General features: G+C 33.9%; 1 protein-coding gene across 1 annotated transcript in view; it reads right to left on the reverse strand.

The window, feature by feature from the left end:
- Nucleotides 1-20,833, reverse strand: part of LOC148829636 (copine-8) — a 170,289-nt gene that overhangs the window by 112,641 nt on the left and 36,815 nt on the right. Inside the window, exons 3-4 of the mRNA XM_088923442.1 lie at nt 8,217-8,263; nt 4,357-4,460 (exon numbers count right to left, since the gene is read on the reverse strand). Coding sequence (XP_088779568.1) covers nt 4,357-4,460; nt 8,217-8,263 — 151 coding nt within the window. The remainder of the gene's footprint in view (nt 1-4,356; nt 4,461-8,216; nt 8,264-20,833) is intronic.

A 20,833-nucleotide genomic window follows, 5' to 3' on the forward strand; every position in this document is an offset into this window, starting at 1 on the left:
GTAATTAACAATTTAGTAAAATTGCTCAAGACCTGGGGTGGTACCCATGAAGAAGAAAATTGTTAATGTAGTGCACATCCAAAAAAGGGTTTCAAAATCTGATTCAAGTAATTATAGACCAATATGTTTTATTCTATAACTCATATGGTTGTGAAAACAATAATAAGATCTAAAACAGAGGATCATCTGCTATGTCTAAATATATATTTAGATTTTCAGAAGGCTGGAAATGATTCTCTGATTACATAGCAACTAACAGCCAAAGAGATTAGATGGTTTCCTCAAATTTGTAACTATTCTTATGTTCTTCTGTCCTTAAAGGTTTAGTAGTTTTTGCTTTCAGTCTTGGAACAAACTTCAAAATCATACTCTGTTTCAAGAATTCAGTTTTTTGGGCCTACTGTACCACCAACCTACAAAGTGCTTACTATCTCAATAGACATTCACTATTGGGTGAGATTCTGGATCATCTATAGAAAACAAGCGACTACCAACAGTTTGTTTTCCATCGTACTTTTTAGTAATGTGTGATTAATGAGTAATTTATTGAAAAAGAAAAGAAAAAGAAAATAAAACACAAATTTGGAAAGAGAAAATCCTAATCTTGGTCACTTCTGTATAAATGTCTATGTCTATGTTATCCGTCTGTGCACTGTATTTTGAACAATTCTCTTCAGTACTCGTCTCATCCATATTCTTGCCTCCTTTTTATCTTCTGGTCCCAATAGCAGCTGCTGCCAACACAAATTCTCATGCCCTCCATCTTGCTGATCCCACCAGCCTTTCACAAATCTCCCTGTGGTCGACCTCACCATTCCAGACTCCAACTTTTCCTATCTCAACTACACCAGTCGGCTTTCAAATTTTCCAGCAGCTGAGTCCCATCTTCAGTTTTCCACCATGTGTGATTTTTTATCCAGGTTCTCCTCAGTGGACATACTCCATAGAAAACAATATGCTCACCAGAGCTGCCATGATGTCCTTCTCCCCCTCCTCCCCATTGGCAACCTACGTTGTTTGGTATCGGTCCATAACATGGGCTGCCCCAATTTTTCCACCCACAGCCCTGGCTCACTTGCCAGTGTCCCAGAATCCTACCTAAAACACGCAGCAAAAACATGGGTTTGCAGCCCCTTGGATTTGTAAAATGTCTCCAATTCCCCTTTAAGATTCTCCATTGATCAGTATTCTCAGATTTCAAGGGGGATTTACATGGAGCCAACATCGATCTAGAAGCGGTGCTGACATCAAGTTATCCTTGTACAGATGTTTTCATTCCAGTACACTTGTGTCACCTTCACTAAAAACAATATTCTTCAGAGCATCAGGTTCTCTTAACTCTCACTGGTTAGCTTACAAATATTACTAAGACTTCCATCAGACCATTCATATCCCATTTTCTGACCCTAACCATATCCTTATTCATATTCTATTTTTATCTCTGTATCTCTATCTCTAAACGTTATTTAATGTCTATGTTATGGGATCCCAGAAAGCTGTCATACTCTCAGCTATGTGATTTAAGGCGATTAAGCAAACTAACTCAAATCACACCTCTACTCCATATTAAATAATCATTAACCAAAATATTAAATAAATTGATATTATTTTAAGCACATGCATGCAATGTAATTCATTCTACATATTACTTGATAAGTTGTGCTTCCAGAAGTGACTCAGGAGGAGGATGAATAATGAGAAAGCAGCTCATGTCATCACTCCAGAGATCAGAGAATTTTTACTGAGCACACAGGAGGTGGTTGACGCAATCAGCTACACCTGACTAAGGAGATTGAGGGAACTTAAGTTGTCAATAGTTATTGTGTCAGATTGTCAGAGATTACAGGTATATCCCAGCTTCTGGCCAAACAGTATCCACCGCCAAAATCCAACAGGTTTAAGGCAACAAAGAAATAAGAACTCTTGGAGTCTAGTCACATTAATCCAACAAAGGATGTGATACAATATTTATACAATCCACATTTTCGGTTTGGCTTTTTCTTTCCTGTTTTTGCTAACATTTATCTTTTTTCATCCATAAACATATTCAGTCCAAGCACTGACATATTGATTTAAAATATTTGCTATTAAAAATGTATATATTTATTGTTTGTAAGTTAACAAAATATGACATTGTGATCACAATATGGTATGCGTTGAAGAATATTTTGAAATTGTATGGGTTGAGGTTCAAACAGAAGTTAACAATTGACAGAAATTAGACTTTGAAGGATTGAGACCAAGCTTAAGAGAAGGAGAATGGGATTAGTTATAAAATCAGAAGGAATGTAGGATGTAGAATGGATGACAAACGTATAAAGATTCTGTTTCTAGGACAGAACAAACTTAACTCATGAGTGAATAAGTCTAAGTCAAAAAACAGTATAAAGTGATTCACTTAATCAATAAGGAAAAATGTAAGGGATAAGAAAGCACTTTACAAAATGATTAAAGAACAACAGGATTCAGTTGAGGAAAAGTCATATAATGAATTGCAAGCAAAGATTTAAAAAGGTAATAGAAAGTACAAGAGAGAGAAAGAGCTGAAATAAATAATGAAAAGTTCTTTAGTTACTACAACAGCAAAAGAACCATTAATGATAATGATAAGTATATCCCAGACAATAATGGGAAACCTCAAGACAATGAAAAGGAAATGGCTGATATCACAAATGACTATTTTCAAATGACAAAATTCTATTATAAATAGTATTAGCATAAAAGAGGCAGAAGTTTTCAAGACCTTGAAGCATTGAAGATTAATAAATACCCATGGTCTAATGGTATCATACCAATTGGATTTAAAGAAATATCTTTTCATTCAGAAATCATAAACACAACTCTTCCAAGAGTAGCTCAAGACAGCAGTAGTAGTAATGGAATGAAAAAATGATCATGTAGTGCCCACCCATAAGAAGGGTTACATAAGTGAACTAAGTAATTATAAACCACTAAGTCTTACTTCTATTACATGAAAGGTTATGGAAACAATAACTTGAACTAAATTAGAGAAATAAGATACTAGGGAAAAGTCCAAATGGATTAAAAATATAAGTGTTGCATAATCACCTTGTTAACAAGCACTCTAAACAAGCTAACAGCTGGAATGGATTCACACACAGCATGGATGGAGTTTCCATGAGCACATTAAATAATGCATCATATATCATATCTACAGTATGACAATGCCACACCAACAATTTATTATGAAGCCACAACAAAAACGTCACATTTCATATACAATTTGATTTTCTCAAGAAAAATAACAGTCTGCTTATGACTGGGCAGTTCCTTCAAGCAATAATAATGCACAAATAAAACATTTAAAAGCAAATCATCTGTAGTAATACATTTGTTTATTTAACATTCTGATTTTCACTTCCATTGTGCGTTCGTTGTGCCTTCATGCCTATGTACATCCTTGGAGCTAAGAGCTAAGCATTATGAGAAATTATAAACAAATAATACCCTGGGGTATTACTGCCCTGAAGAAATACAGGATTCATATTTGAAATCTTTTTTTACTTTTTGTAATCCTTATTGAAGTTTAAGAGGAAATTGGTCTTAAAAATTACAGTACATTGCTGTGTTTCATTTATGAACTTTGCAAGTAATAGCATATATGCTATTTTTAATTTATGAAGTGCCCTCTAGACTAAATTCAAACTAAACTTGTTTTTTGCATGGTGTCTGTGTATAACTGGCGACAATATAGCTATCGATTTTTAACGCCTTTAACAGTGTCGGCATCATAATTAAATGGAATTCTCAGTGATGAGAAGTCCAGTGGTGTATTGTTGCTGCTGATTAAATTGTCAGTTACAAACTGTTGTCAATTCATGATGAGATGTTGATGAATGTTGATGAATCGTTACTGTTTATGAAGTGTTGACAATGAAACGTGTGGCAAACTGAAGATACCTCTATATAAATAGCAACTAATTAGTTTTTTATTTTTATGTTATTGTATTCCTACTTAATGTTTAATTCTCTTAATATCACGTGAAATAGTAATACCTTACCTATATGCTTCAAAACAACCCCGGTTTACATTTACTCTGGTGCCTCCTCAGTGGGACAACAAATAAAATTTTCAGCTAAAATCTCTTTACTAATTTGCAGTCCTTAATCATTCTCCATCCCCATGACAACAAGAAGATAAGATTTAAAATTTACTACTGCAAAGGTTCAATTATTTACACATCTCTGAGGCACTGGTAGTTTCCCTTTCTGACCCTCTCGTTTCTCTTGAGAGTTATTTAAATACAGACTCTTAACAGAGTAGGCCTGCTGAGCAGCAAAATCTATTAGTAATGGCAAATTACATGCACTGTAACTTATAATTTAAGTACTTACAAATCAAATCGGAGGTTTTGTCTCTCTTCAAAGAAATAGTCTAGAATAAATTTCCGTACAAAATCAGGATTCAATGTGTTGTCAATAACTTCTGTCCTTCCAAACTGTGAAAGAAGAAAATGATTTATGAAAAAATTTTGAAATTGAACCATATCTCCAGTTTCACCCTCGATCAAAGACTGCTTATTAGCTATTCATGAAGATATAAAATTAATTTCAAATCATTAGGTTATCAAGACTGTACTCATTTTCAATTCACTTCTACATATAATATTAAATAAAACAACATATATGTATCGATCAAATTACATTTTTACATTCTTACCAAGAATATACAATGAAATATGAACAATGTGTTTTGACAAAGTGGTACCGATCAAGAAATGCTACATTAAATACATTAAAAAGTGGATGTTCAAACTGAAATTGGATGGAATCGTCTAGTTAAAAAAAGATGGTTTACCCACAAGATATTATTCTTCTATTTTCTTTATTATGCAAGTTAAATTTTCTTACAAAGAATCAATGTCAGCTTGGTAAGTACTGAAAACATGTTTACAATTTTTTTAACATGTAATATACATTTAAAATATATATATATACTTTCGTATTTGAAAAAATCTGTAAAAAGCAATACAGTAAGTCATTGACAAATTCTCACACTTGTACTTGAGCTATCTAAACAAGTTTCAATAGTCTTGTATTGAAGTAGTCTTACATTATGGTTTCCAAGACAATTTCTTGTCTTAATTATTCCACTAAAAACTTAAAACTAAAATTCCACTGAAGTTAATTACGATTACTAGGAAATTAAATACAGTCCATTTTCTTAGAAATTGCTGAAGTGCAGTCCAAAACCTTTAGTTAGTGGGTACATTAGTTAATAGATACATTAGTTAATTAATTAAATGTAAATCTATTGAAAGTGCAGGAATTCTGTAATACAAGCTTACAGACCCTTGGTAACAGCAGCTAATAATTACTTAGTTCTTAATTGTCCTTATCAAGTATTATACAGTAATTATTGATATATTTTAAACACTACCCTTTTAAATAGAGCTATTCTGCTCCATGCCATGACAGTGCAGCATGAAATATATTCTGTTCAAATGGTATGAATATTGTTTTCATATGTATTTTAAAAAATGTCTGACTGACAAATAAATGATCACAGAAATGAATTACCCATTAATTTGTAAATCATTTTGTTTCAGAATCAACTGTGTTGAAATTTGATTTAATAGTATGTTACAGTTTCCAGATGTAAGTTTTAAAGCAGGGCTCTGTCAAAACGGCTGTCTTTTAACAAAGGGATGATCTGAGAGTCTGAAGTGATGGAAACTGGCCTCAAGCCATACTGTACATTTAGGAGTGAGCACCAAAATGCTTTATCTCCACAAAAAGGAAAGCTGACAAAAGAATAAAAATAAGTGACAAGTATAAAAGATGAAAAATACCCCTTTCAGCTGTGATATTTATTAAATCAAATAGAATGTTCCATGCCTTGAGAAAAGTATAATTATGATGATATTACAGACTCAAAACACTCTCTTAATGTGGTTTGCTTGGACTATTACTACTTTTTTATTTGTGGCACTACTCTCCATTTACTGCCCATACAGTACATTTTTGTATAATTTGTTTAGGGCTAACACTATGTAAAGGTATTGGAATATTTATGGGTAAATGTAAAGACCTACAATAATAAGAGTCAAACAGGCAAAAATCTCAATCTCTGGAATGCTGTTAAATCCACCTTTCTTTTTTAAACATGCTATATTTTTTAAGCTTAACATATCTTAATAAGCTTATATATCTTAATATATTGTTTGAAACCACAACCTTTGGTCTCCATAAAGCCTCAGAAAACAGACTTAATCTTAATTGGTTTGTTCCTTGTAAAACATGTTAACTGATTATTCATCTTAAAGTTCTCTCAGAACTGCATGGAAGGTCTGATTGAGAAAAAAAATTGCAGACAAATTCAAGTTGCCATAAGCTATGGTTAACTGTCATTGTTAATCAAGAAATGTTATATACAGATGCAGGCATTCAAAACGAGCGGGGTACGCTGCGGTACAACGCGGTGGGCGTGTCACAATATACCGCAATATACCGCATGCAAATTAGATTATGTTAATAGTATCCGGAATCACCTTGTAAAACCGCCAGGTGGAGCTAATAAAGCCTAACCTCTCCTGTACGGCATTTGAGCTGTCACCTGAAAACACCCGGTTTTGAATCCCGATCACTGCTGAGGAATGATCTTTATTCAATTAAGAATTTAAGTTGTATACTCTTTAGACTTTTAAATTTAAACTGTGTATTACAGCATGTTAATCATTATACATTAAAAAGTTGGTATATTTTATGAAAGCAATTGCTCAGTTGGACAAAAGTACACAACCTACCACATATATCATAAATATTTTAATTATGCAGAAATATTTTATGCATAAAAGTCTTTACCAAATATATTACTAATAGTGTTAATAATGAATGACCTTGGACAAGCTGTAAACTCAGAGTATTACCCTGGTCCACATTCTTTGTAACCGTCTTTATAAACTAAAAGACTTTATTTTTTCATTGACAAAAAGTAACACCACAGCATTTTGTTGATCCGATCACGCATTCGTTTCCAATCATACAAAGTATGCCTTTCAAATGCTCATAAAAGATCTTAATTTAGGAACATAAACATATTACTGTATGCAAACTGTACTGTGTATGGCTGGTCTTGGTAGTTTAAAGAAAAAATACACACCAGTATTCCATTTCTCCCTAAACATTTTAAGCATCAAAGTCTTACATTTGATTATTTCAGAAACATTTTTACATGCTCCTTTTGACCATATTACTGTATGTTTATATACTTTGTGAAAATTGATCATTTTAAGTTTTTCTGCGAATACGCTCATTATCGGAGTAAACAAAAGCATACTTTTAGAATATAATTATATTGTTATTAATTTCTTTAGATACGCGATTCCATATTATATTCCCTATTAATCAAATTCTAAAAGTATGCTTTTGTTTACTCCGATAACGAGCGTATTCGCAGAAAAGGTTAAAACTATCAATTTTCACAAAGTACATAAACGTACAGTAATATGGTCAGAAGGAGCACATAAAAACATTTCCCAAATAACCACATGTAAGACTTTAAATGTTTAGGGAGAAATAGAATACTGGTGCATATTTTTTCTTTAAATTACCAATACCAGCAATATAAAGTTTACATAATATGTTTATGTTCCTAAATTAATATCGTTTATGACCTTCAGATGCGTTATGCTCCTCTTTTTATGCTCAAGTTACTAAAATTTCCCTTTAGTTGTAAAATTCTATATAAATATTCAATACTAAGCGGAATAAAATGTACACAGTAAAGAGATTAAATGATTAAATCTTTTCACTACTGACCAATGCACCACGAGTGCCCCTGTCGGTCATTTTGGCCAGCCAATCACGTACCGCGGAACGGCCTGGTGGCTCGTGCATAGTTGCGTGCAGTACGGGTTTGTACCGCGAACTTTGAATGGCTGCATCTGTAGGAGCCAACTATATCTGTAATCATTATTTTAAAATAATTTGTTGGAGCTATATAATTTCAAGGAACTGTTTTGTTCATATCTAATGCTAGTATGATTGTAACATGCACATTACACTCACGTTTCAGTGCTTAACAAGATTTTTTGTTATTTAATTTATTTAGTTACATAATTTATTTAATCTTTCCTGTACTCCTATAACAATGTATAATGAGAGAGATGTCTTTGTAAGACCCTCCCTTATAGATGACAATGTTTCGGTGCCTAAAAAAATTTGCACAGGAATGTAAATACAGTTATACTTACTTCTCTCCATTCTTTATTGCCAACTCCTTGTGTATATAAAACACAAACTGCAAAAATAGAAAACATAATATTAACACCATTGACACATTATTTGAAAATGAAATTATTTTTTAAAATATTGTATGTGCTCATTAACAATATTACAAAACAATATGCAAGTTTTAAAAGTGCTAAAGTTAATGCAGTGGGTAATGCAGTTTAAAAATATACTGCATTGAACAAAATGCATGTTCTCTAACAATTCCTTTTCATCCTCAATTCAAAGATACCTGATGATATGACAGGTAAGACCTCTGTGTAAGCTGTGAGTTGTAAAAAGAAGTAGCAACTGCTTGATTATTATACTGCTTCTAACAGGAGGTCTTCAAAATAATATTGTTCAGTTTCTTCTATACTGTACATAACCTATCATTGCACTTACTACTAAAACATCATTTCTATCAGCTGTGAAAGAATACTCCACTCCCCCATCTCAAACAAGAAAATGTCATTCAGGTAGACAGGATTGCAGTTAGTCTTAAAGTCAAAGAGCTGCATGCAATGACATAAGAAAGGTTGCTATTAGCTAAATGATCCAAGGGTTTCACCCAGCTGTTTTTTAAAGGAAGCCAGGGTATCGGTTTTGACAACATGGCTGGGTAGCTTGTTACAGATTCCCACAAGCCTTTCTATAAAAAAAAAGCCTGCTGTTCTCAGTTCTGCTGCTCAGTTAAAGTAGACTGACTGTCATTACAGCACAGGCAGCAGCTTATATCCTCCAGCTCACTCAACCCACTGTCTAGGACTGAGGACACAGCAGAGTTTGATAGAGACCCATGGAGTGATAACAGAAAACACAGTGAGGAAGAGTGTCAGTTGCTCAAACAACTTTGCAGCTCAACAGGACTTTCACACAAAAAAGTGAATGAACTCTTTTTTGCAGTGTAGGAAATTCTTTAATCAATGTAAGCCTAGAATGTACAAAGCTCACTCTCAGCAAAAGCAGAGCATATAGCTGCAGACTATGTACAAGTATAAACCATTTCTGGGTAACTGATACAGCTAGTAAACTAGTGAAATTTGCCATTAACACCACAATAGGCTATTAGCAAACACCATGGAAGCTAAAAAGGAAATAAATATTTAGACAAAATTCAAGACTAGATGATGACACTTACTAGAGAACTACACAGTATTACAAGCAGGTAGCAAAATCATAAACTATAGATATAAAATGTGAAACTGAGCTTGAAGAAGCTACTTAAGAAGAATTTGTGTTTATATAAATCATTTCACGTATATTACCCATTAAAGTGACTGTGGGAGGAGTTGTTGTATACGGTCTATGAATAACTGTGTGTCTGTGTGTCTCATGGAGAGCAAGCTGGGGTATGCGAAAAGACAAATTCCTAGTACAAGAAATTGTAGATGTTTAATAAAGTGATCTTATCTTATCTAGTTTACTTTAATACAGCACATAGAATATCTTCAGGCTGTAGGTATTTTTTATCTTAAGTGTTTCTATTGCACATAACATTTCTGCTTCTTCTGTGTTAATACTATTTAATACAAAACTTTGTCTTCCCTCAGCCTTTGATATGTTGTTGGAATATCCATGGCAATCATCTGAGAAAAATATTAATTTAATACACAAGTCATTTCCTTTTTACTGTCTAAATGCTTCCCATTATTATCTCGGAGACACTTCACTATTTGTTTATTTGAATGGAGTTTTTTTTTTCTGGGAATGGCTCAGCGTGACAGTAACTGAAGTGATTAATACTGAAAAGTGAAAAACAGTTTCAGGGTTATACTGATTAGTCAACACACTGTGGGCAGGAATGAAAAAAGAGCTGCTGCACCTGGGCGACAGAAGAAAGGACGTTTTCACACAGCGATATCTTAAGGTTTTATTTGTTTTTTTAGTCATAAGCAACAACATTTTGATTTAAAACACATTTAAGTTGATGGTGTTGTTTGAACCTGCCATTTAGCACACAGAATATTTAATACATCAAATCTAACCCTTTTTAGACCCATTTGAATATTAATTGAAATATGAACTTTTTTCAGCTGTGCATTAAATAAATGCTCTGAAAGAAAATATCTTGGACTTGGCTTTATGTGACTGGTTTTATGCATTTTATTTGCAAGATTGCAAAACAGTTTAATTGCAAACTGAACCAACTTAATCCAGCATGACTTGGATGCTAGTGTCGGCACACTTAGACTTGAACTCAGCATAAATGTCTCATCATATAAAAGTTTGACATGCCCTCAAATATGGTGTCCATCAATGCAGAGGTTTTTAAAAAATGTACCATATTTCAAGAAAAATCAGTATATACAGTAAATTCCTAAACTACCATTATAATATTTAAATAATATAGTTTAATTTTAATTATTGCAATTCTTTAAGTATAGTGTCCTTGTCCAGCTAAAGCTTGGTATATGGGATTGACATGTACAATAGAAAATGGAATATGTACTTACATACTTAAAACTTACATATCTATGTTCTTTTTATGAAATCTTTTCTCAGTTTAAATTAGATTACTGGATACAGCTGTATCATATAACATATATAAATAAAACATACAATGAAAATGTACGTACAGTAGTGATAATATGTATACAATTTGATGTGTTTACATAGCTGGTGTATACTGTAAAGTACTGTATCTTAAAAGGAGGGTACGGTAACTGTCTCTAACTGAAAAAAAAGTATTTATATTGTCAGCCTTTATATGACTGAAATCATGGTCTCAAGAGACTCTTGGTGGTGTCCCAGCTTCTGCAGGTGTATGGCTGACGTCCACGAAGCTGTACACTGAGAAACATGTATCCTGTTTTCAACAACAGACCAAGTACTTTCCTTTTAAGATATATAAATAGATCTCTTTGTACTTCTTTGTACTATACAATTCACATCTCACTGTTGAGCAAGAGCAGACAAGGTTGGGCTTTTGTTATTCCTCAAGAGCTACTTCTTTTCCTAAACTGTCCAAGCTGATAAATTCATCTGCTTGAATTGTGATTAGAGACTTAAAATTATTCATTTTAAGTGCAGGTGCAACTGAAACAACAGGACATGACATTAACAAAACAATCAAACAAACATTTATTAGCTCCTAAGTTTAATACCTACCTTGTACTGCACATAAAAAGTATTTGTGAATGTAATCAAGAGTATTTTTTGCTTTGCAAAAAATAGAAACAAACACAAACATTCTATCCTCGTATTTATGAATTTACTGGTATTCCCTTTAAATTAGTTTTGTGAGAATATAGTTTTGCATTATATGGATAAAAGTTTACACATACTGCAAACGAGCAGGTCTCAGACCTGTCCCAGTATTTACACTTCAGCTCAGTCACACTGTATTAATCCACAGACATATAATCACCCCTTTTTCTCATATGCCTCACATGAGTCATTAGAAACATAAATTATTTATGAGTATGTGGTCAGTTGGTAACTTTATGAATAACTGCTTACACACCACCTACTCTTTGAACAAATACATTATTTATATAATATAATCTAATTTGGACACATTTATTTTTTGCATAAAGATAATAGAAAAGTATTTGTTAAGAATTAAAAATAAGATTTTTTTTTACCACTACTAGATTTCTTTTTTGTATTTTTCTACTTCATTGCATTACATTATGGATATGCACTGTTCCTTTAAACATATACAGTAGCAGTGGTTTTCAAAATAGGTTGTAGAGCACCACTAAACAAACATTCCAGGATGCTGGAAAAATAATCGATGTTTTAAAACTTTCCAGTTTCAACTTTCAAGCAATAAGGAAGGCTGAAAAGCATAATAAAAAGAAAATAACAAATTGAAAAATAAGTTTACAGTTTTAACAAATAAGGCATACTGTATGACGAATAGTGTGGTGTCATTAACTGAAAATGATTAGATTTTAATCATTAAAATAAACAACGGATTTGAATTTTAGGATTCCTTAACACTACCTCTCATTTACATTAATACCCAGAGAACTGAGCAGTCTGCAAGTTCTCTCATTAGTGGGTTTCACCTGCCAACAGTTTGACACACATTCACAGCCTGTCTGCTGTTGTAATTATCTTACCCTGTTTCTATGGGTCTTAAAGGAAAAAAGAAGTATTTTAATGTGCACTTAAAAACTGACATTTTTTTACATAAAACCATTACACGGTATGATTATGCTATTTATTTTTGTTGACTGCATATTAGGCAAAATGCAGGCTAACTAATTAACTGTAACATGCAAATCAGACCAGAGTCCTTTCATCTGTTCAATCAGGAACCAATTAAATCAAGTACAGCAGACACACTTTTTAAGTTACATTTTTCCAATGCAGCAGAGTATCCAATTCTAAACTTGTTAATACAGTATAAGCAAGGTATTTGCAAACAAATTTACAGTACTTGTAATTGGGCAAGTACTTTGCTAGTTTACAGAGAAATTGCACATGTTGAAAGAAGAAAAGATGGAGATATTCTTTTCAGGGTGTCCGATCCCCTGTAAATACCACAGACAGTGAACATATAAGTATTGTAGGTCGCCTCTGACTTAACAAGGAAAGTGTGAAAAATAATGGCCATTATTGCAGGCAGATTCTGAGGCTTGGAAAGATATTAAAGAAGCATTTTACCTATTGCCTAAAGGTAATTTCAGCAAAATCATATTGCCACTGGCTCCTTTCAGAGGAGTGTTGAAATAAAAGTCAGTGTGGGTTTTACCTAGTCAGCATGCAGTACATCATGTTCCTGGAGCTTTAGTGAAACATGCAGGGGAATTTGTTTTCTCTGTTATATGAACTCCAAGAGCCAAAGCAGGCAGGAGTTTCAACAGATGTCTCGGTTCTCTGGAGTCATCCTTTGAATTGTTTGCATATCAGCAGATACTCTACGTGCACTGATTCAGATAAGTCACCTTATATTAAGCATGAAACCATGCTACTACTAACAAAACACTGTTATATTACAGTACTGTACATTAGAAACAGACAACATTATACATTTTAGTCATTAAGAAGCTGATTTTGATTTATACAGTATATAATGTATAGCATTTACTATGATGCAATGGTAAAATAATTTGCACATTTGAATTTGCTGGTATTCCACATTTGCACATGTCCCTGTAAAGCATTATGCATGCGATTATAATGTGTTGTGTAGCAGTTATGAAAGGATTATGAAGACTGTGCAGCAAATTTCAAATGAAGTGTTACCTAAAATTCAATGATCTTTTGTGCAATGTGAGATTGGGACATTGTTTTGTGCATAATTGTACCTCTACTGCTAGCAACAAAGGGTAGCACAATTTTCAGGCATGGATTTCCTTTACTTTTTGTTGTGAAGTGATTTTGATGATTGTGAAAATCTCATTAGTGTCTTGCCATTTGTATTTTTAAAGATTAATCTTTATATCAAGGCCAATCTTCAGGGAATAATTTTTTCAGACTACAAATAGGGAAGATAAACATTAAGAATTGAAAAGTCTAGAATCAGCCACAAATTAAACAAGAAGCAATTGACATAAAACAAAAGGAAAGTATTGAAACTTAAAACATTGTGTAGTCGTATGTCTGTGCAAATACTCTATGTATAGTACATCTATGGAACCTATATACATAATAATAGTTTACAGAGTTAAAGTGCATATATCAGAAAGTAGCAGAAGATGGAAAGAAGGTGAGAAGGAAAATGAAAAGAACGTGCTTATTCCCTGTTGCAATCAGATTAAGTGCAATAAATGTAGCACAAAAAGGTGCATAAGACTTATCTTTACAGTTTTGTATACCCATAAATGTTGATGATGATAAAAATTTAATTACCAATGTGCTTACTTAAGTGTCTAAAATTTCTCCGTATGAATCAGTATACTTTATTGGTGAAAGTTAAAGTCACTATGATATGCCACATACTGTAATCAAATTCAAACCCACAGCAAATGTACTCTATTGTGGCTCATGGAAATTGAAAGAGCATCCCATTGATAGTTACATGCCCTCATCTGGAGTATGACACCTAGACACCTGAAGAAGGCTCCAAAACGTTGTGTTTTCTTTCTTCTTTTTTTCAGCATGGAATAAACCTATTACTTGTTCCTTTGCAGCCTACGCATGCTGACGCAGCTACCCACCTGAACTACTCATCTGGAGTATTTTACAATAAACTTAAAAATAAAAAAAGTTAAAACTAATATTAAATTATCACAATTATTCTATATACAGTATATACACAAGACAAAGTACTAATTATACATTAATTTTGAACTACAGATTATTTTATGTGTCCTAATAATTCAAATATTCTTCTCCCTTCTTAGTTTGCTTGGTAGAACAACCATTCTTAATTCTAATAGTGTCATAGTTGATCTCCAACTTTATTCTGCAGGATCTTTATTTGTAACTGAGCACACAACTGGGGATGATCCTGATATTGGCTAGTAAGTAACTTACTGTAGCGTCGTACTAGATCCACAAGTTTGTTGCAATTGACCCCATTGGTCTTTTGTCCATGCAGGCCCTTGGGACAGCCCTTGTTGAGGGTACTATAGGGTCAGTTACAATCACTTTACAGACAACTTTAATTTGTAGTTCATTTTATTTTTGGTGAATGCTATGTAATGATGTAACAGTAATGAAGAACATTCAGTGGCTACTTTTTAAGGCAAATAAGTAATACCTTTGTGCTGTTTTCATAGAGTAGGTAGGTCCCTTTTCAGGCCAAAAAGGCCCATGGGGAACAGGGGGCAAGGGCCACCATTTTTCTGAACCATCCAACACTAGAGGTAGAGGTGATGTGGTCAGCATCACGCTCCATCCGGCCTATCACCCCCAGAAGGATTAACCCCTGGTACTCATTTGGAAAGCAGGCTGAATGGACCTGGAAGCCGTGTGGAAGGAACTAGAGCAAGCTACATCGCTTGCCCCTACATGGGATTGAACCTGGGACCTTATAGTCAGGACCTAGACGCCTTGTTGTCTGAGCTACCACAGCTCCAGTTTCATACACTAGATTATATTCAGTAGTTAACTTGGAGGTTTTCAAAACAAAGGGGCCTGAAGAAGGCTCCACGGCCAAAACATTGTGTTTTCTTTCTTCTCTTTTCAGCATGGAATAAACCTATTACTTGTTCCATAATGTTGTCTGCCATATAGTATTTTTTTTCTCTATTTCCAACAGCGAAGAGCAGGCTCATGTTAGTTAGACCATTCATTTTGCTGTCTTTAAAAGATGTGCACTTTGAACAGACAGCAACAGTTTCTGCAGTATTGTTTCAGGGTTCCAAATATCAACATTTTTTTCTCCCGCACACACCTGCTGTATGTTCCATTGCATCTTCAAGCATCTGCCAGTGGCACTTAATTGGCCAAAATCGATCATCAACCATTCTACTTGAGTTTGTTATGACCCCAAGTGTCTAGGGGTAAAGGGGTGTAGCATTTATGATGGATTTGGATGCAGGTGGGTTTCTGGTGAGGGACTTAGGAAGCATGACAACAAGTTTGGTGCAAAAGGGATTTATTTTAAAAGTGAATAAGTGACTTGTACGTACACAGGACACAATAACACACAGGGAAAAGGAACTTGAGCGATGCCAATGGAACAAAAATAACAAACAAAATAGAGCTGGCTAATAATGTGAGGGGAAACTGACCTAACTACCAAAACAAAACCCAAAACACTCGGTCTTCGGCGTCTTCTAACGCCCTGGCTAAACTTCACTAAATACCCAAAACCATACAAGACAAAAGGCACTTTCCCGTACTAACTAGTTTTTCTAATACAAAGACCAACTATGTTTGCACAATGTACCTGACAACCTTAACTAACCCTTTACACAAAACTTCACACAAATACACAAGTGAACTACGAATACAAATAAGGGAAAATGAGAGTAGACAAAAGGAATAGGGTACAAAATACAGTAGGTTGATATAACACGTTTGGGCAAGGTAATGGTGAAATAAAGCAAAATACAAACAAACAAAGTACAAGTAGACGAACACAAACCAACAAAGCTGAAGCTATATGAAAACACACACACGAAGCGAAACTTACAAACACAACGAGAACCGAAGCTGAAGCCGAAGCAAAACGAAAGTGAAATGAAGCCAAAGCTGAGCCAAGCAGAACCGAAGTCAAGCGAAAAGGCCCCTTCGTTCTGAAAACCTCCAAGTTAAATACTGAAGAAGTTGAGTTCTGATTGGTCGAGAAGCTGACTGAAGATGATGTTACAAAGGCAAAGATGGTGTAGCGATGGACCAATGGGAAGGGGGGGTAGCTGAATACAGGAAGTGGAAAAAACCAAAATATACAGACACACACACGGACGTAACAGAGTTCATTTCTCCACTTCTCATTTGTACCGGGTGCTACTTTCATTCAAAACCACTCTCCTAAATTATTAATTTTGGTGAGAACAGTTTAACACCCAATGTTAAAGTGAGCACCGAAGATTAATTGTTCACCTCTCCACTTTACCATATACAATATTATAATATTGTGAAGACATTTCTCAGTTGTTGTGGAACTGATTAGTTTTCTAGACATGCAAAAGTAAAATCATGGTTTGTTTTCCCCACAAATACATTCAGCTCCCACTGGTGAGCTTATTCTCCAAGGAACAAATGAAAAAAATGGAAAACCAGGTACAGTGGGCAAAGTGGGTTACAGATTAAATTTATGATGTCAGGCCAGCCTCAGCTCCAGCCTAGAGATTTCCTGAGCAGTTATATTCTACTTCAGGGTATAAATGGTGCAAAGAGCTATCTTATGGGTGGTTAATCTCCAGCCACACTACTGGCTAAGGAGGACCAATCATACCTCCCTTATTCCTAATCAGCGTGTAGTGCTGCATGTGACTAATTCATACCAAAGAGATTCAGATGGGAACCGCAATATAAAACTTTTTTTTTCCAATTTGTTACATTGTAACTTATACCTAAATGAGGGGAGTTCTGAAGCTTTAAAACTGGCACAGGGTTAAAACCAATAACAAACCCATTCAACCTCATAAGAGCAGAAAACATTTTTTTAAACTTCCTCAAAGAGATAGTGTAAATCAGTTACCCAGTGATTATAAACTTGGCTGTAACAAAAATCATAAAACCAGTCTTAGTGGCTTGAAATTGACCAAATAAATTCATCTCACTATTTAGTGGTTTAATTCAAATTAATTTTCACCACATTTGTTTACACTGGGTATTACTTTTATTAAAAATCACTTTACAGAGAAAAAAACATTTCCTCTAGCATTAGTGCAATAATTTCTCAGTGTGTTGACCTTGCCATTGGACTGTGGGAGACAAAACTGGACTAGTACTTTAATTCTGACACCCCTTTTAATTAAGTTTTAAAATTAAGGAATTGATTTTAAAGGAATTAGGAATTAATCAAACATTGAATTAAAAAGCACATACCTGTATACAGTTGCCAAGAAAAATAGAAGAATATTTTTCCACACAGGGGATTAATACTCCTAAAGATTTTATTTAAAAATATACATCTATGAAAATACTAGCAATTAGGGCTCCACAGAAGAAGAAAGCTAAAGATATTAAGATTCCATATGCAAAATATCAGGTAATGTTCACCAAGGAAGAGTAAATGTAGCATAAAATATGCAGGAAGAATATAAATGAGTGAAACAATACAAGGCTCTGTTTGTGTTCCATGTGTGAAACTTGCTAGAAAACTCAATGAAAGAAATCCATGTTCTTTTCTACCCTAAAGAAACAAACTGTTTCAGGATTTATTTTTATTAAACTGACAACTGTCGTTCTCCTTTTTCAGCTGATTAAATTCAGCTTCTTAGGGCAACATTTCTTCTTTATGAATCCAAGCCAACAATACCAATCTGCTTATGCCTTAAGGTTAGTGGGTCTATCAAACATCCAACCATTATCATAAAGCTACTTCTTCCTGGTAAGAAAAGTGGGGCTTATTCTGGAATCCTAGGGTGCAAGGCAGGACTACACTTTTGACAGTAAGCTGGTCCAATATGGGAGGAGTAGAAGCAGGCAGAAAAAACCCCACACAGAGGAGCATGAACATTCCACAAGAGGCCAAATTTAAATTTACACTCAGGACCCAGGAGCTGTGAGGCAGAAACACTAAATGCAGAACTTGTCTTTCAAACAAACTACAAAAAGAAACATACATTTTCTTTGGAAAGGAGCATGAAAAGTTTTGGTTTACAAATGTTTAAGCCTTAAATGATTATATGGATTATTATTGTCTTCTTTTCTCTTTCAGACTTTCCAACTCACACTTTTTGAACACCACATACAGTAGCCCCTCACCTTCAAACGTGGAACGTGTTGTGACAGAGACATGACAATGGATATGTGACAAAGATTGATCCCACATCAACCAAGTTGGCAGCCGGATGCACATATTCAATAATGCTTTCAAAATCTTGTTATTATGAACTACTGCACCAACTGAACTGAAACTTGGAAAATTGTATTACAGTAGCCAAACCTACTTCAGATTTTGTCCTTAAAATTGCTGTACTTTTTATGTCCAATTCTTCAGATTCTTGGGCAATACCATAAATTGTAACTGTTCTAATGTTGTTTCTGGCATGTTACTTCTAAATATGGTATCTTCCATTATACTGTCAACACAACTAAAATATGGAAAATATGGAAAACTAAAAATGTGATTCCCAAATTCCCAAACATAAATAATTTATCTCTAATAACAAGCAATAATTTGGGGGATTACTTAAATGTGAACCTCTTTTATCTAGTTTCCAGAAATTTGTAGAGAAATTTTGCTTTGCTAAATTTGCTAAAGCTGTGAAGCTGTGAAGCTAATGAGTTATGCTGCTGATGCTGATGAAATGGAAAATCCCATTAGTTAAATTACTGAGTTAAATTATTGAATATGCAATAAACTCAGAAACAACCTCATAATGTACAAAACAATTAATTTTGTCATATTCGGTTGCACTATGCAATAGATCATACTTTATAGATTTTTTACCACTGTAGGGGTTATGTCACATTGTAATACAAAAAGACGCAGCCATTCAAAATGCGTGTCAAAACTCATTGCAGCTACAGTAAGCTGGCTGTGTTGTACCACAGTGCGATTCAGGTTGCCTTATCGTACTGTCCCAAGAATCTTTACTGGCCAATCAGACTGATATTGTAGGTGGCACTTGTGGTGCAGTAGTAGGTGATGTTAGTGAAAACATTAGCTACATTTAATCTGCTGTCCTACTTTTTAAAGCCATTTAATATGGAATATTAATAAGGAATCATGTAACTAAAGAGAAATACATTTAGCTAAAAATAAAAATATAATTCTGAACATCATTAACAATATTAATGAATATAAATATATTTATGTAGCTTATAATTTTCTACTTTGAAAACATAAGGTACAGAACAGTATTCCACTTTCCTCATAAACACATTCTGCCTCAAATTCATGGTCACTCGCTGTGGTTATTTTGGGAAGGATTTCACATGCTAACAACATTTTCTATAAACAAGGTTCAAATTAAAGACAATGAACACTATATTATTGAACAAACATAAGTTTAAGTATTTCTAGGTAATTTTGTACGTTTTCGTTCAGTGTTTTATTATTAATATAATTTCATTTTATAGTGAAATGATTACAAGGTAATCTTTCTTTGAAAGTTATTCAAATCACTACTGGCTCTTTTTTATTTTTACATTTTGTTTTAAAGATGATATGTTCTTAAAGCCACTTTGTATAATATATTTTTAACTAATCTTTAATCTAAAACTAAAATAAAATTATCTGTTTACTAATTATTATTTATACAGAATTACTAATAATTCTGTCCACATAAGTAATAAAAAAAAAGAAAAATATTACTGTACAGCACTAATGGGCTAATACACATATTTTTTATGATTAAAATAAGATTTACCTAATGTATGTATGTGACAGGCACACGGTACATTAATTATTAATGAAGGAAAACTACATAATCAGTAAAAAAACAAGGGAAAAAATCCTATAAAAAGACTTTTTACAGCACATAAGTATGGCTTTATTTTAAAGAATTCTTAGTTTTAAGGAAAGGTTATTTCCTAAAACAAGTAATCTAAAGTAATTAACAAAACAATATATCCAGTAAAGAATAAATTCAACTTTATTAACACTGTTTAGAAAATATCAGCATATCTAATAATTTTTATGAAGTATTTGAAGACGCACTACACAATGGGAGCATAAACACTAAGCTGGTCTCAGTATTTCTCTATTTCTCTGTTATTCTCTCAATCTATTGCAAAAGTCCACTAGCACCTGGCAATACCATACAAACCCAACCATATCACCCTGTAACTCACAAATGACAACCCACTGAAGCAAAGCAGGTGTGAGTGTGGTCAGTACCTGGATGGGAGACCTCCTAAGAAAGCTAAGGTTGCTGCTGGAAGAGGTGTTAGTGGGGCCAGCAGGGGGGGCTCACCGCACAGCCTGTGTGTGGGTCCTAATGTCCCAGTATAGTGATGGTGACACTATACTGTAAAAAAGATGCCATCCTTCAAATGAGATGTAAAACTGAGATCCTGACTCTCTGTGGTCATTAAAAATCCCAGGGTATTATTATTATTATTTTCACATTTCAGGACT

The sequence above is a fragment of the Atractosteus spatula genome, chromosome 8, assembly GCF_055471065.1.
Source record: "Atractosteus spatula isolate fAtrSpa1 chromosome 8, fAtrSpa1.hap1, whole genome shotgun sequence".
NCBI lineage: Eukaryota > Metazoa > Chordata > Actinopteri > Semionotiformes > Lepisosteidae > Atractosteus > Atractosteus spatula.